This window comes from Alligator mississippiensis, chromosome 4 (assembly GCF_030867095.1).
Source record: "Alligator mississippiensis isolate rAllMis1 chromosome 4, rAllMis1, whole genome shotgun sequence".
In the NCBI taxonomy this organism is placed as follows: Eukaryota; Metazoa; Chordata; order Crocodylia; family Alligatoridae; genus Alligator; species Alligator mississippiensis.
This window is the reverse complement of record NC_081827.1, coordinates 167,242,926-167,260,898: the sequence shown is the minus strand read 5'-3', so window position 1 is coordinate 167,260,898 and position 17,973 is coordinate 167,242,926. Positions and strand designations below refer to the sequence as shown.

General features: G+C 41.2%; 1 protein-coding gene across 2 annotated transcripts in view; it reads right to left on the bottom strand.

Moving 5' to 3' along the window:
• KPNB1 (karyopherin subunit beta 1) overlaps positions 1-17,973 on the bottom strand; it is a 33,953-nt gene that overhangs the window by 8,708 nt on the left and 7,272 nt on the right. For both annotated transcript variants that reach the window (XM_059727021.1, XM_059727022.1), the window contains exons 5-15: positions 15,285-15,437; positions 13,988-14,047; positions 13,712-13,801; positions 11,425-11,535; positions 9,592-9,693; positions 7,684-7,908; positions 5,747-5,938; positions 4,071-4,201; positions 2,786-2,933; positions 2,460-2,531; positions 1,373-1,517 (exon numbers count right to left, since the gene is read on the bottom strand). In XM_059727021.1, coding sequence (XP_059583004.1) covers positions 1,373-1,517; positions 2,460-2,531; positions 2,786-2,933; positions 4,071-4,201; positions 5,747-5,938; positions 7,684-7,908; positions 9,592-9,693; positions 11,425-11,535; positions 13,712-13,801; positions 13,988-14,047; positions 15,285-15,437 — 1,429 coding nt within the window. The remainder of the gene's footprint in view (positions 1-1,372; positions 1,518-2,459; positions 2,532-2,785; positions 2,934-4,070; positions 4,202-5,746; positions 5,939-7,683; positions 7,909-9,591; positions 9,694-11,424; positions 11,536-13,711; positions 13,802-13,987; positions 14,048-15,284; positions 15,438-17,973) is intronic.

The following is a 17,973-nucleotide window of genomic DNA, read 5'->3' as shown; positions in this document are numbered from 1 at the left end:
GACTCCCCCTTTACTCCTTGTTCTTCCAATAGTGAGTGCTTCTTGGGAAGCTTGGATTTAAATTTATTTGAAGGATTAGATTTATTTTTCTACAACATAATTTCACCACTCTTTCCTGCAGCTCAGTGCAAATTGGTTCATAACCGTACAAATTTCTGTGAAGGATGAGAATTGTTTGGCCCACTACTGTTCATTCACAAGCCAGATGCTGCCTGGATCATAAACAGCTGCTCAGTAGTAAACCTAGCCACAATCAATCAGATTCTCCTCAAAGGAAACCAAGCACCAAGTGTGGTTATAAATCTTCCCTATCCCATTAGGAGGGGCCTGTCCAACTGTCCAAGTCACTGACCTATTCCAAGTAATAGTTCCTTAAGCCTGATGTCAGAAGTGTTTAATTTCAGCTGTCTGGAGTAGCCTTCTCTGCTTCTCAGATATGTGTTCTTGGAGCAATTAAACATGTGCTTTGCACTAGAAATAGGTTTAGTCCCCAAGAGAGTAGCCCCTCAACAAACTAGTTGTAATAATGGCCTCAGAAACCTGAAGGAAAATAAGCCATTTGCAGGCTGCTGTCTCTCAAGAACCATTTCCAATTCATGCACAGCCTTTAATGGAGATTAATGGTTTTTTCTTTGTTGTTTTTTTTTTTTTAAACAGTGAAATCATATAGATTCCCAATAATCCAACTTATGTTAAATACTGCATGTTTTGATAGTACAATGCATTGCTCAAGTTTGATATCATACCACAGCAACAGCACCCCAAACAGAAAATCACAATGAGGCTCACACAGCCTGGAATGCTGCAACCCTGACTTCAGAATGAATCAGATTATAAAGTGTGGGGGGTGGGGAGGGAAGGAACCCACGTTCAATCTTTAGTACTATGCAATTTAAAAAAAAAAAAAAGTCTCACACACAAATAGAAGTCAGCTACTGACCAAAACCAAACAAGTCAGCTGTGGTAGGCAACAGCAAACGTGAACCCACAAGACAAAGTATTATCTGCACTGTGACACAGCCCAGCCCACCGTGCCACGCACCGTATAAAGTGCATTTCTGATAACACTCTATATTCAGATGTTGAGCAGTATCTATGTGCTCTACAGGAAGACAGATTATCTATGGCAATCAAGCCATCCTCTGATTCGTCAAACAGCTAGGTCTCAGACCTTATAGGTGTGAAACACCTATGCTCAGAACAACACAACAAAACAAGTCTGCATTTAAAAAAACCTCAATACATAACAGTCTTTGCTAAGCAGTGACGTTAAAAGCAACTAAGATTCTACAGCAGTAACCACAACATTGAAATACTGCATCACTCCAAGCTTTTCCTGTAATGTTCACAGGCCCTGCACTGAAATACTGACCTTCCACAAGGGTGCTGACTGCCATCAAGGCATCCTCTTGCACACCCCCTGATCCAGCCGTGCTCTGGAACATTCTCAACAGAGAAGCCATAACCACGTCAGAGATCTGCAAAGCATCTTGATGCTGCACTTTCCGAAGAACATTCTAAGTTTGGGGAGGAGGGGGAAAAAAAAAAGAGAGAGAGAGAGAGATTGTAACAGATGACTCCTCAAAACACACTGGGCTAAATTATTCGCTTCCATCTCCCACACTAGTTCAGAACATTTTATCAAATCCATACTGTTCTTTAATAAAGCACAACTATTGCTTTGAGCTCCATTGCTGAAAATGCTTTGTCAGTGCAACTGTAGAATGCTATTCAGTTTTTTCCTATTCTCAAATTTTGCAGCTGTAGAACAAGCAGATTTTACCTTCCCCACTGTATATTCTCTGAACATTTCATTTAGATCTGATATTAAGTTTGGCTGGTCTAAATCTGGCCTTTTTAACAAGACCCTTTTCACATTGTAACCGTGACAGCAATGTGTTTACTTCTGATACTCAATTGTAATTGAACTTCACTAGTAGCCCCAAGAAGAAAATTGGTCTATATAATACTGATATTACATTTGTAGTTCTCTGGTTAGTCATGACCCATATTTAACCAAGTTACAATAAATGTAAGATTCCAGTAAGTGTGATATTCAAATTGATAGTATATCTTAAAGAGAGAAAAAAGTGGCAATTCAATCAGTGCTACTAGCACTAAACTTGATTTTCTGCAGGTGAATTAAGGTAAATATAAAGGGATCGTTAATCTGCTGCTGACAGTAGAGTGCCATGCCCCACTACTTCCTTTTTAGAGGGAAAAGTGTCCATGTTAATATGTTTTTGTTTCATGAAATTAAGAAAATCTCTTTATATTGGACACAAATTGTAAAAATCTCCGTCTTTCATAAAGCTTTATTACTCCTCTTTTCCTGCATATTAACTTGGATGTAAGAAGTCAATTTCATCCAAATTCAAACAACAAAATGTGTTCCCTTGGGTGAAGAAATGTGTGCATCTTCACATCTGAGTTACAGTTGGTAACTAACAGTGATTTACCTGCAGAGTAGCACAAAGTAGAGACTGAAGATCATTGAACTGGATTCTGTCTGATGTACTCTGGATATGAGACTGAAAGAGAATAAAACCAGATTCTTGTATCATTAGAAAGCTCTCTGCTGTTGCAGCACAGCTATAAATCAGGCTATGATCATCCATCCTATGACCAGAAAGAATTAATTCAGCTTTAAGCTTTTCAGCACATACCTGCTATATAAAAACAGCAAAACCCACTTGGCTAGACAGAAGTCAGAGCACAACAAAACAAAATGTTTATAGTTGCTCTGTATCCTTAAATCACAACAGAACACTTGCCCTTTACTCACCTCCATCTGCAGCACCTGCTGCAGTCTCTCCATGATGACCAAGGTTGTCTTCTGGACAGCAGGGTAACAATCCTTGGCACTGTTTTTTACTATTTCCATCAGAGCTTCATATGCAGCACTCCTCAGGTTATTCTGGTGTCCATCAGGCCTATAAAGTAAGAGAATAAATTTATTTTTGGCTCCCAAGTTTTATGCTTGCTTAGTAACAGACCGTTTTTGACCAAATCACTATTAGTTAAATCCCAGCGTTACAGCAGAAGCTGAACATTCATACCACTGATTAGTGAACACAAAAGGGCTGGAAAGCAGGCTCAAATCTTTGATGTTCCATTTGAACAGCTTTTATAAATTGTGTTAATAGAAGATGCTGGAAGTCCTTTATTTAGTCACAGACAGCACTACAGCAAGCTACCATGCACCACACTGTATGCCCCTATCCTGACCTCAAGAAGTAAAACAGTTCAGTTCTTCACCAATTCTAGGGCTATCTACAGAGTGTGTCAAACAGTGACAATTTGGAAACACTGCTGATACAAGGTGCTGTAAGATGGACTAATTTGGTTGGCATGATCAGCAATCTTTGACAAACTTTTCATCAGAACTGAGTCAAGCTGGCCAAAAATTTGGATTTTAGATTATCCAGCAAACACAGCATTTAGAAAACATGGCCAGTCTTGTGAACCAACACCGTAATGGGGACTAAAGAGATCAGGGTTTGATTCTTCAGTTAGTCAGATTTAAGTCACTTTACAAATTTCTGTAAAATGCTTCCTTTGCTGCCTACTTTAGACTGCAAGCCATGCAAGGTAGTGATAACTTTACTGTATGTACAGTGTCTGGGATGACATTGTATATTTGTTAAAGAACACAGACATCCCATTGTATGTCAAGTGGACTAGAGATATACTATGGGGAGGAGTCACACAGCAGTCTGAGACTTGTTTTCTGGTTGTGGTTTTGATTTAGTGGCCCTCTAGATGACGCCTCAAAATAGTGTGCAATCTCCGCAGTCTTAATGAAGCTTCCATCAAAGCACTGGTGGAGAGAATAAGTCTGGAGAAAACCTTAAGCAATATATCAATAAGGATGAACATGGCCTAAATCTGGAGAAATCTTTGTGTGGAAGGTTATTTTTGTAAGACTTGAGTACATATCACTGCATGAGGACACATTGATGCCTTTTAAAGCATCACTTCACATCAAACTGTGGGAAGCAAAAGAACTTGCCATTTTAAGTGGTAAAAAGTGTTTCTGCAGACATTTATGTCAGCCAATTTAAGGGTACCTGTCTGTGGTCTCCAAAAGTTTCTGAACTATTAGCTCAAATGAGGAGGATAAACAGTAGGTTGCTGGCTCTTCCTGATCATCAGCTACATCTGCAGCTTCATAGGCAGCTTCAGCCAGGCTTGAGAAGGCCTAAAATACAGAACAGATCACAGTCTCTATAATGAAGAGAGTCTCCCATCATGGGCAAACTAGCCCAACACATACCCTTGAACTGACCAGACTACACAAGTTTATTATTTCAACTGCACCACTCATCAGCCTATGTACCAATTCCCCTGAGAGTTTTTAGTAGGTTTCACCAGTTGAGGAAGGAAGTGTGCTAAAACCCACCCCTAAAAGCTGGGAAAGAGTTAGTGCAAATGAGTGTTCAGGTCAATCTGAAACAGCCTGACCACCAGGAAAAAAAGCTTGCCAGTCCTGATAGTTCAGCAGAATGAATATTCTGCCCCATGCTTAGAGTCAATTTTGCATTCTGACAGAGCAGCAAAGTGAAGAACTAATGGTTCTCCTTCTCCAGCTATCCAAAAGCAAGGCCCATTATGCTTTGACATACCACCAATGAAATTTCAAAGCAGAAATCCAGTCTGAAGCCTTGCTTAAGAAGTTACAGCATTCACTACCAGGTGTGAACAGCTTAAAGGCCCATAACCTTAGCTGTAAGAGTCTACTAACAGGTGAGATAACACCTAACAGCTAACTTGTGCTGACATCACATCTTAATCCTAGTCTAGACAAGGCCGTAGAGATTTGCTCCCAGTCACAGCTGCAGTCAGGGGAGGTGACTACAGCTGCAAACCCTATTTCCTTTTTGATTTGGAAAATTTACACCAATTGAGGACTTCAGAAAGCAAAAGCCCCAGGAAGCAAAAGATCAGGAAGAGCCTCTGGCTGACTGAGTGCCCTGAAACTCTTTAAAACAGAGAAACTGGGCTAAGAAAAACAAAGATTTCATTCTGCAGTTTCAAAAGTGTCTTACCAGTCATTACCCATTACGGTGAGAACTCAGCCAAAATAGTTCGGTTAAAATACAGTGAAGTACCCCCACTTTGTAATGAGAAATTACACACTTGTTTAAGTTATGCGATATTAAGGTGTATTGATTAATAAGAAAAAGTAAAGTTGAACTGGCCAAGCCTGCTCAGTGCCTTGTCAACAGCACAGCTTTAAGCTGTATAAAAGGAATGAGATGTGTTTCAAACTCTCAAAATTAGCGCTGGGTGGCTATAAATGCACTTAGCTAATTGGGGGGGCAGTATCGCGTGTCTCCCTTGGACTGGGACTGAATGAACAGTTCAACTGCCCCTGGAAGACAAACAACAGAAAAACACGTAGGACTCATCTGAGAAAAGCTCCAAAACAGTTACCAGGCACTCATGCTCCACAGGGGAGAATGATTTTACCACTTTTTTCAAACTGAAACCATTTTTACACATTTGTTTACAAGGAGAGGGAAAGTTAACTGAGAAGATGTCCAGAAACAGTTTTCCCTGCACCCAAAGTGCTGCATAGGACTTGAGATGGTTCCTACTTAACAGTTGTGTGGTGGACAAACAGGCTGATGGGTCTGCAGATGAAATATGCTCACAAGAGTTGCTAGGTGTATCCATCAACCTCACCCCTTTTATGGTAGAGGTCCTGCCTGTATCACTGCACAGCAGTTGAGTTCTGCCTTACCCAGCACACATTGGAAGCTACTCTAGGCTCTGCGCTCAGGCCCTCAATCAGACACTGCAACAGTGGAGCGAGGTAAATGTCATTGATGGCAGCTTCAGGGAGCAGCTCACAGATCCTGCCCACAGTCCATGCAGTTGTATCTCGAACCACCACACTAGGGTCCTTCATTAGTTCTATTAAAGTTGGCATGGCCTAGAATAAAACCACAGTTAGCAGCAAGTCACAATTGTATCCAATTCATGTACATGATGTCAGCAGCATGCAGCTGTTTAGGAATATATTCTATTAAGAGTTATTTAATGGATTAGTAATAGAATGGGTTTCACGGCTCAGAAACCAGATATCTGGATCTATCTAAATGGTCAGCTTTTTGAAAGACAACTTATAAAACTTCTCCTAGAGACAAGGCTAAAATACACTGCACCCTTGATGTTTCAATCCTCTCATCCATACTACGCAAGGCAAAAACGAACACACAAAGGATCAAGCATGGCTCTGTATACTGAGGGCTAAATCATATGTCACTTCCTGTGTGATTACACGGCACTTAAGTAGGCCATTTCTTGCTACTTGTGCAATGTATAGCCTACTTCCACCTGTAACAGAACAGGATCACCCTTTGCACCCAGCTGCCAGAAATAAAACTGTGATGAAAGAGAACCATCTCACTTTCTTGCCTGATAGCTTAAGGCTCTGCCCAGAGATGGGAGACAGGTTCTAGGCTGGTCATGCTAAGAGGCTATTTGAACTTGCATGTCCTGCCTCCCAGTAAAGCACCAGGCAATAGGTTACACATTACCTATGGCACTCTCCAGTCTTCTCCTTGACACTGGCCCACTATACCTTGTGTTTGCTATTCATTAAATAAAAACAGCTTAACAGCATTAGGATAGTTTCTGCCCCATTGGGAGCTGGTATCCAGTCCAGAACCAGCACTCCTTCCCTTCCAGGGCAGTATCCCACCTCACTGAGCCATTCTCCCTTTGCCTCACTCTGTTGCTGACCCACCTATTTTTGCTTCCTGGCTGCCCAGTGGGTCAGCTTCAAAGGGAGCTGGAGAGTGCTCTTGGGAAAGCCCACCCTATGGACTGGTGGTTTAGTCATTTTGCTCGAATGCAGGAGATGCAGGTTCAAGTCTACTATGGGTTCTGTCTAGCCCCCGTCCTCAAAAGTCTTCCACTCCCAAGCAAGTACCTCAACTACTAGGCTACCAAGCTTAAAGATGAGACCCTTCCTCCAGCCTTCCAGATCTACTAGTCATGGCTTTCCTGCAACTAGCCTAACTGGCATCACATGAACACTTGAGCAATTCTACTCTGGGAGACTATCCAGCTATAGTACAGCCTCAGTAGGGAAGCAGAGGAGCAAGCACAGCTGTGCCGGATCCCAAACAGTGCACAAGTGATAAAAGCCATAGTTACCTGGGTTACTTAGGTGCTACTTTAGGCACCTGATAGGGAAATGGGATCTATCTCCAAGTGCCTTCCACATGCCCTGTGCTAGTGGTTGGCAACATTTTTCCAGCAGTGGGCTGGAATAATCTAGCTTGGGTCTGAGGTGGACCAGTGCTAGGACCTTGCTGTGGCACAGGCAACTCCCCTGCACTGTGCCAGATCCAATGGCTTTACCAGTCATATCCAGCCCAAAAGCCCTGTTATAGACATAGTGCTGCTCCAATGATAGTGAATGAAAAAGACTACAGTAATCTTGAGGCATATATGAAAATTTCTTCCCTATACAACATTTTAAAGAAACTGACAAAAGCCTTCTCAGCAACTTGCTTTGCATCCGAGTAAAATAGCCATAATCCAGACACACACAGAACCCAGGTCACTGTTATAAAACTTTCTTCTTGTAAACCATATTTTAATTGATTTGACTAGCAATGTGCTTTGGGCCAAAAAGGCCAATAACCTGGAAAATACACTTGGCATTACCTGTATAACTAGTGGTTTGAGCTGGTTGGGCTCTGGTCCTTCCAAAATACACCCAAAAGCCATGACAGCTGCATCTCTGTATCGCCAATCTGGATTTTTAATGTGCTCTTTAATGAACGGCAGTACATGGGGAACAATGTCATCTTCGCAGCAGGTTGCCAGAAGCATTAGACAGACCCCTGCTGCTTTACAGGGGTTCCAGTCATCATCATCGTCATTTTCATCCTGAGAAGAAAACAGCACCTGGGTCACTCTTGGCAAGAAAAAATACCCCTTACCAACCAGAAAGCTACTTCTACCACATACACATTAAGCTATCTAGCTGGATCTAAGGGGCAAGGAAAGTCGCTTCACAACCAAGTCCTACAGTCTTAAATGAGTTCAGACTACACTGAAGATCCAGTAGTTATTTGAAGTTTAAGTTCTTCTAGGCCTTGCTAACAACATCTGTGGGGGGAAGAAGCAGCCTGTCCTGCTCACAACATCCGTTTCCCTGTCTGAAGGGACAACTGTCAACTTAGCCTCTCAATTCACAGCCATGCTCTCTCTTCCTGGGGGTCTGAGATTTTAGGTCTCCTTTGATTTCCGGCTTTTCCTTGCGAAAGTAACCCAAACCTACCCTGTAAGTTACCAGTTAAGGGCATGGGCAAAGAAAAACTGGGAATGATTTCAAAAGAGGGTGAGCTGAAGCAGTTATTAAGCTCTATCACCTGTGCACTTGCCTGTGACAATACAAATGTAGCAAAACTAATCATCCAACCTTAAAGTTGGGGTGATTTAGCTTACTTGTTTTGCTACATGCTTGTGCACGTGTTGCAGTTAGAGCTACTGCACATCTGCCCTTTTGCAGCCACTCAATGGGTATGCATGTCCATATACAAGTCAAAATTCAGGAACCTACAACCTGCAGGCCAGAACCAGCCCACTAATTTTATTCAGCCCAAAAAGCCAGGACACTGGTGCCAATCCAGCAGCAGCAGCCCACCTTTGGACCAAAAACTCTGTTAATTCAGCCCACTGTTACCTTAACTGCCTTCATTCTCTGTACATGAAACTCATGCGTCACCATTTTACCATTCCTGCTTGGTTCTTTAACAGCCTACTGGGATTTAACTCTATGCATTCAGGCAAGCAGCAATAAAAATTGAATAGGAAACAGTTGCACACAATCTTTATAAAAAGAGAGACCTCCCCAGCTCAGTAATGCCAGATGAACCTGATCCTATACAGATTAAATTAAACTGCATCACGTTAACTAGACTCTGTGCAGCAAGTGAGTCCATTAAGTTTTGATTGGACTGTTTGTTCCACAACTTAAAAAAGTCCCTGTGAAGTGCTCAAACAAATATGGTCTAAGAGCTTAGAATTTAAGGTTCAAAACAAAAGCCAGAAATAGGGTCTTAAAGCAAACAGAACATGGGGGGCCTTTGTCTGTTAAACCTCATGCTGGATGAAGTTAAACGACAAATCCACATTAACCTATCAAATGCCTTAAAAAATTAGAAAGGGAAATGGGCCTTAATGAAGTGCCACACAACCAACCTGATGTGGCTGGAGCTTGTATGGCATTCAGTGCAGTCTCAAGTCTCAGCTTTCACAAAGGATGCATCATTCAATCAGAGTGGTGCATGATGTCTCATCACAGACCAAGGACTGCCACATGAGCTGTTGAGAACCAGCAGGCCTTACAAGACTCCTCTGGAGGGCCTAAAGTAACCCAGCTCATCGGTAAGTGAAGAGAAGCAAAGCAAAATACTGATTCAATGACCAGTGGCCCAAGTCCTGGACAGCATGCTATTCAAGGCAGGACTAAGCGTTCTGGAAATAGCATGTGCAAATTACAGACACGTGAAGCTCTTCATATACATAAAGAACTCCAGAACATGCACACAATTAACAAAACCATACCTGTTTTGTTAGTGTCTGCGTGAGAATTGGGACCAGATACTGTAGTGCTCCCTTAGCGTAAAATTTGCTGGTATGCTCTGGAGGTCTTCCTTGCTCTGCTGCCTAGAAAGAAACAGGGTACAAAACAAAACAATGCCTGATTCAGAAACTTTTCAGCTTGCAGTTTACAAGGAAATAAGTCTGTAGATATTTACTTTTTACTCATGAGTTTATAATGAAGTAGGAAACTTTCCCAAAGAGAACACCTTGCAGTTACGCCAGTTCAGTATGATGCACATGTTCAGTTTGTTACTCCATGTACAAACACTGCACCTCCAACATTATACAATTACATTTAAAGAAAAGCTGCATATTCAATTATTCAGTGGCCCCCAAATAGGAAGGGCAAAAGGCATGCAAAACTCAGATTAAAGCTATGGAACTGATTGTCCTTTTACCCCTGTTATTCTGAGCATTCAACAGAAAAAGAATTCAGATCCTTGTAGAGAAAGGAGAGTTGTACCCTTACAGTTTTCATTAGCGCCAGAATACATGACTGGTTGATGGCAAGTGCACCTACATGAAGATTAAGATGGCATTTTCCTTTTCAGTCATCCACTCAAGGGAGATCCTTTTGCTTTTGTTACACAGTTTTATGTTCAGTTCTTAAACTAATTCAATAAGCCCCTTACGGGTTATACCACAGCTAGACTACAGGTGCCAGTAATTAGGTATAAGAATGCTTAACTAATGTTGCAATTTGATGGCAGAGGTTCATTACTTCTCACAGAACTGAGGAAACCCAGAAAGACAAAGAAAGCATGTGGCTTTCCATGGAAGGCTCTGCTCACCAGGAGTAAACTCAGTGACTTTAGCCCCTTCTCAATAAGAGGAAGCCTAAGTGAGGCAAGAGCTCAACATTCTGTGATGCTATGAACTTCCTTGTCAAGAACTATTTTATTGTGCAAGTTAACAGACCATATCCTCTGCAGGTAAGTCAGCCATAGGTACATCAGCAGGGTTTTAAAGTACTTAAGTTACTTAAGGGTATGCATTTTACATATGCCATTTTCAGACAACCTGGTGCTCCCAAATTATATTTTCCTTAGCAGGATATTCAAATGATATCTATATCCCCCATTACATTTCAATTGCCAGTTTTATAACTATTTTGTTAATTAGATCAAAAAAAATTCCATCCCATTCTGTTTAAAATAGCTTGGCTCAAGATTTTAACTCAAGATGGACAACAAACTTGAAAAATTATAGCCCAACAAATAAAAAGCAGAGAGAGCAGTTTAATGAAAACAACTTAACAGAAATTATAATGGGAACATTTAGGCAACCTTAAATATTAGGCATTAAATGGAATGCCCAACTGCATGAGTTTTTACAAGGCACTATAACTCAATTGAATCTAGGTACCAAATCAAGGGTAAAGCAAAGATTATAGAAGTAATGTGTTAGTTCATGCCATCATGATTAGGCTGCTACTAGTTCCCAATTTTGCTTGTTCAGTGTTAGCTTGGCTATCTCCATGCTATGCTGCAAAGTAAAACATAACTATAGTCAGCAACATTAGGAGAACAAAACCAACACACTGCCTTGTGTTCCATGCAGGCTCAAAGTCTCAGCTTCCATAACAGATATGCATCACTTAATAGTCAGAGAGGTGCATGACATCTCATCATAGACTAAGGACTGCTACACAAGGGGCTTGGAGCCGACTGACAATTGCACCTTGAAGGAACAAGTTTCAGACCCACCTTAGTTTCTCCCTTTCAGCACTGTCAATCGCTCAAATGACGCAGGAAGTCATTAACATCAATACACAGGTGCCATTTTCAAACTCACCTCAGATGCCTCAATAGCCAAATCCATTTCCTCATCACAGACATTTGACCAGAATTCTATTCCTTGTAGAGCCACCTCATCTATCTCACTTTTCATTGCTTCAATTGTGATCTTCAGAATATGAAATGGAGACAAAGAGCATTTTAGTACATCATTCTTCCTCAAAATACAACCCCCCCACCGTGCCAAAACAGCCTGCACATTTCAGAATGGTATGACTTGACCATATGGAAGACTTCTTTAAAAAAAAAAAAAAAGAAAAAAAAAAGTGTACAACACCTAGTTACCTGCCATCATATGATTATAGTATAATATTCTAACCCAGGGATGTCAAACTCATCCTGCCCATGGGCCAGATCTAGCTATGGAGCCCAGGTGAAAAACAGTTAATGCAGATGCTGCTCATTCCTTCCTCCCTTCCCCCACCTCTTCTGACATGTACTGCCAACAGGGCTTGCCCAGATTTCAGCAGCAGGTTCTGTGGGCCCCATGAAACAGTCCCATGGGCTGGAAGTCTGACTGACACCCTTGTTCTAAAAGATGCTTCAAGCCCTAAGTTATTGTTTGCATAAACTTCTTTGGAAGAGATATTCTGGAGCCTCCACTACAAAACTTTCATATGGGGATTTATACGTTTATAATATTTAGGATTTTTCTCTTATGAAAGCATTATCCCAAGCTCTGAAGCACAATTCAGGCAGGGTATACGATAAAAGGAAACTTAGGGCCTGGGAAAGATCTGCAGTTTAGTGACGTTTGATTTTTTTTCCCTGTATACTTCATTATTTATCTAAAGTTATTGGCATCTTAATGTGCTATTAAAATAGAACCCTATCTACTTTCCACAAAGACGTAAATAAACTGACTTATTTCCTCTGCTTAAACCTGGAGATTCCATTGCTCTATAGTAAGAACATCAATTTCACCCACCTCTATCAACTAATGCCACATGTTAGTTAGCTATACTGCTCCATTCCAGAGAGAGAAAAAAAAAAAAATAAAGTGTTCAGGGATTCTTCAGGCTGCTATAAAAATTAAAGTGGACCTCCCTCTAGTCCCTTGGAAAATAAATACATCCACTCAAAGCAGCCACCACTCTAAGCAGCTCCCCATAAATATTTAGATTTAGACTTTAATGCCACATGTCTGTAAACTGTAGGCACTACAGAGATGCAGCCCACCTTGCAGCTCTACAGCACCACCAGGTGACTTGTAAATCAGCGATTTTTTAAAAAGCTCAAACACAACCACGCACCAACAGCAACTGCCACAGATATGAGAGGAGAAAACAGATCCCCAATGAGGAAGGGGCAAAAAGCCAATTTCCTTTGTATACAAGTAATGCAGCAGGGAAGCGTCTCCTTAAAATAAAGCTAGCAGAGAGCCAAACCAACAGGAAAAACAAAGGATGCAAATTTTGGACTACCTATAAAAAAAATTACCTATATATTACCTATAAAAAGGATTAGTTATTTAGTTTAGTAGTTTGCTTAACACACAGGAAAAGGCTTCACAAACAATTCCATATCTGCTATGAACAGGTTGGGTGCTTTCATATTCAAATTTAGTTGCATAAAATCTAGAAGTAAGAGTTCTAAATTGCATTACTAGTTTCACCTTTAACAAAACCTGGAACTAATTTAGTACTTCTGTATCTTAGCTTTGCTTGTCTATGGGATGCTATACCAGGAGGGTGGTGTAGTAATTCCCATATTTTCACCCCCTCCCAACTCTCTCTCTCTCCCCCTCCCTCCCTCTTCCCCTAAATAAAAAACATACACCTTTATTTTGGAAGGCAGAGTATTGGAAAAATGTATTTTCCAGAGTTGTGACAGACTGCATGACAGTGTGCGCCCTCTGGGGAACACAGTGCGTTTAGGAAGCGTAGCACTGGGAAGTTCTTGGTGCCAGGTGCCTCACCAAGACTGTCTCCTGGGATACCACCCTTCCTGGACACTATGTTTATGACAGAGTAACTACACTAGGTCACAAAGGTTAAGCTGACAAGGACAGCAGCAAGACTGCTAGTTCTTTACTGTAAGTAGTTCTTGATATAAGAGTTCTTGTAAATAAAATGTTGTTTCCATACCGTAAGCCTCAACAAGATACCACCAGCAGCTCACCTGCTGCCTTATGTTGTGTTGTATGTGACAAAATATGGTATCGCCTAGGCAAGGTGGTCTCTGTATTAGGATTCATTCTTTACAGATGAAAAGCACTACAGAACTGCAAAAATAAGAGTACATACTGCAGTTAAGCCACTCAATTTTCAGTCTGTACTACTCACAGCAAAGAGAGCCGGACCCATATACGTCTCCATATACTGATAGTACAGGGACATTATCTTCACCAAGTTCTGCAAGGCAGCCACCCGTACCTGTCGGAAAAGGAAAAAGAACAAAGTGGTATCATTCCTCAAAATAGAGAGCTCACAGCAGTTGCATGCAAATATTAGAGATTTAAACAACCATTTCTTGAACTAGTGCATTTATGATGCTTGAGAGTTCTAAATCCAATTTCTTGAAGACAACATGACAATTCAAGACATACCACCACTACTCACCCTTGTATCTGGACACTGCGTTGCTTCACAGACAACTTGCATAATAAAGTGCCTTTCAGACTACAAGAGAATAAAGCAGGAGAATAAAGCATAATTAGAATGGTGTTATACAACCAAAAAACTGTGAAAGCCTTCTTACAGAGATGACATTTTGATTCTCTGATTAGAATTGCACCTTATCCTTTCACTGTCATCACCAAAGACCACAGCTTTACTACATGAGTGAGGCAGGGCACAGCATTTTATTACTTTCCCCAAATGATAAGTGGTCTGTCTGCTGCAACTGTAAATCTCAGTTGAATTTCTGAAGTATGTCAGTCTAAACTAAAAAATGGGTCCCAGCATTAGATGCTGTCAGTTAATAAGAGTTAACCACACATGTGCACACAAAGCTATGGTCTTCTAAAATGTTTGTGCAATCAGTACAAGGTCTCAAAACATGATTTAGCTAGAACAATTTAGTGTTCTGGAAGGTCACACGAGGGGCACTTAAGCTATTCTTTGCCACTAAATTTAATATTTATTATTTCTGAGCCCAGTTAGAAGATTGAAGTCCAAATGGAAGGCACCTTACCATCTCAAACTGAACACCAATTGAGACCACAGATTTCACGGACATTAGGGCTGGAAGGGACCTCGGAAGATCATTGAGTCCAGCCCCCTGCCCGAGGGGCAGGAAGTCAGCTGGGGTCATAGGATTCCAGCAAGATAAGCATCCAAATTTCTCTTGAAGGCGTTCAATGTAGGTGCTTGAAATTACAATTAAACTATTAGCTGTATGGCTGGCTAAAAACTCATTAAAAAACCTGGAGGGAAGTTCGGTATTAAATTCCACCCTCCCCAAAATCTTCAGTAGGAACCAGATGGGTGTACTTAAGACAAAAAGCAAGCAGAGACCCCCAGTTCAATGTTTTGGTAAAATTTTAACTTTTTTTCCTCCTCCCCACCCATTTTTCAGATCCTGAGTCAAAGCCTGAACTCCTGCCGCACAAGGAAGGAAATGCTGATCCAAGCTTGGGCTCCCACAACAGCATTACAGAGCAAAGTCTGATTAGAAAGCAACATGTTCAACAGGCAAAAACCCTAAAGGTCAGGTCTTACTTATCCAAAAGTACTCAGTGATGTTTCAAAGTTTAGCAATTCTATGGTATTTCTGCCTCAGAAAGGGCATGAATCCAGGTCTCAGCCACAATGGTATTATGCATCAAGTAGAACTCAGCGTGGTGCATGATTTCTCATCACAGACCATGGATTCAGGACTTACCTTACACCCAAAACTTCTCCTTCCTTCACTTACCTCTTTGTCAAAGTTTGCTTTGGTAAATTCCAAAGAGTTCAGGAGTGCATTTGTAGCTGCTAGCTTCACATTGTTACTGGGCTCTTCTTTTCTCATCCCCTGGATAATGGCCGTCAGGATCTCATTGGATTTGTCCTGAAGCTGCTCTGGGTCCTGAAAGCAGAAGTAGGCAGTTGAAGTTATTTGTAGCTGTGCAGATACTTGCTCCTCCATACACAAAGGGTTTTACCCTCATCTCCCTCCCCAACAGTGCCATACCCAGTTCTACAGATGGGAAAGATTAAAACTTTAAGGTCAAAAGGCCCTTTGTTTACTAGTAATATCATAAAGCAAGTATGAGCACTTTAACACCCCACTGCGACTCCAAGGCAGCATAGTCGAAACAGAAAAGGTGCAGTCAGCTGCACCTGAATGGAATTCCAGAGATTACGTTTCATGCATCAAATAAACTACACTGCTGCAAACATGGGGTGGTCCCAAGGCATGCTGATCTAACACAGCTACTAGGCTCTTACAAGGTAAAACTCTTATCACTTGACTAGACACACACAGTACTCTGTGACCACAGTATCTGTAAGAGACCCACACCCAGTGAATCTGTCAGGAGACCAATAGCAGGGATGATGACTAATCAAGAGGTAGCAAATGTTTACCACTCAGGACTTGAGGGACAAAATAATGCATATAGTCTAATTTAAAATTACAATGCAGGAAAAATTAATCTCAAATTAGTTAACAAGGTCCCAGCAACCACATCTAAATTCTTTGTTGGAATTTATGCAACAAGAGATCCTAAAACCAACATTATGCATAGAATGTCAACTCAATGCCACATTAAAACACACTTATGAGTCTAAGCAGGAACACACTTAAAAAACCTGTTCAACAATAAAGGACAACCAAAAAACCCATTACAAACTAGTTAAGTGCAATTACTTCTTGTCTTCCAGACAAATGACTGACATGCACTTAGAACCCTTCAGTGTATATTAGAACCAATCCTTCACCCAAATCCCCCAAAACAACACTCCCTACCCCCCACAAAAGAGAATTGATCTGGAGTGTTGGCCCCCCCCACCGCCCCCCGTCTGGCTGTATGACTGCAGCTTAATCACCTCTTTGCATAAATTCAGGATCTCTCCCTCCCAGACCTGTTTGTAGAGAAGTAGACTTATGACTTCGTTCTTATTTTTCAAATTAAGCTAGTCAACACCACAAAACCTTTAAACACTCCATGCAGGAAGAGGCACACTTATCTTTTCTCGTGGTATTCAATCTGTTTTTCCCTTTGGTCTCTCTTCTGCCTTATTCTGTTGGTTTCTTCCATGCCCTGTCCTCACTGACACTTTGATACAGTTATTCACTTTACCCTACGAGGCATTCCATGACTGACACTTCCCTCTTCAAGAGGAGAGCACTTTGCAATCTTATACTTTATTAACACATCTCCGTCTATCAGGGAAGCTTCCCAAACTGTCTCCAACATTTCATCCTTTCTCCTGTAAAAGGGGCATCACCCAAAACACCCTAAATTCTGTTCGAGAGGAAGCATTGGGGAAGTAGGCTTTTCCTGTTACATACTAAGAGGCAAGTTCAGCTACAGGTTGAAGAGTGAACGAAGGCTTCCTTTGTTTCCTGCTGAAAGCCAGCATGCAGAAAGATTTCCTTGTGTAGGACACCAACGTGGTAAGCTTCTCTTGTTCCAATAAACAATACCCATTTCTGAAAATTCAACCACTCTCCTCAAAAGAGAAAAGCAGTATAACTATGCAGTGGCTTCCACAAGGAAACAGAAAGATGCCAGTTTGACTTGCACCTGAAAATAGACATTATACAAGGTTTGAAAATTTCAGTTTGCATCAGCCACCTCTCCAATTCCAAAGTCAGTTCTGGACATTGATAAACAAATGTTTTTGTACTTAAATGTTTACACTATTTTCTTGCAGTCCTTCGATGGAAGGTATCATACCAAGCAAAAATTTTTGTCAACCTATAATAATTGCTTACCTGGAAATGAAGAGACTTCCCGTGAAGCGCAGTATTAATATTTCTAGTTCCCCAAAATACAGATACAGCAAACATTTATCCCCTACACTTCTAGTCATCTCACTCACAGGAGATCTACCTAGGTCAGCGATTCTTAACCAGGGTGTATAGCAGCCTGAGGTGCCTTGAGATCCTTTCAAAGGTGCATAGGGTGCTAAGCAATGTCAGCACTATTAGTTGTGCAAAGATGGTTCACAAGAGAAACCAATGGATTTTTAAATAGAAATCAATAGCATTAAAACATTCTGATCTATTTTGGTCCAAGTTCTTTGCAGCAGAAGAATTGTTCTGTTATTTTCCTGCAGTCTTTAAACAAGTAAAAGCTAAGAGCCGGTATTTTTTTTTTTTTTTGAGGGGTGACTTGAGTAACAAGGAGTACGCCGAGTCTAAGAAGATTGTACAAACCCCGTACATACTCAACAATGACATCTGTACTTTACTCAAAGTGACCTGGATTTGTATTGCGAAATGAGGTCAGGTCTTTTGGACATCACTGTTCCCATTTTTTATTTCCTTCTTTAAGTTCTATAAGGAAGCATTCTTCTCTATTAGCACAGACAGCATTGAAGATATAGACCAGGGGTAGGCAACCCTCAGCACGGTGCCAGAACATGGCAAGTGAAGGCATTTTACTCAGCATGTG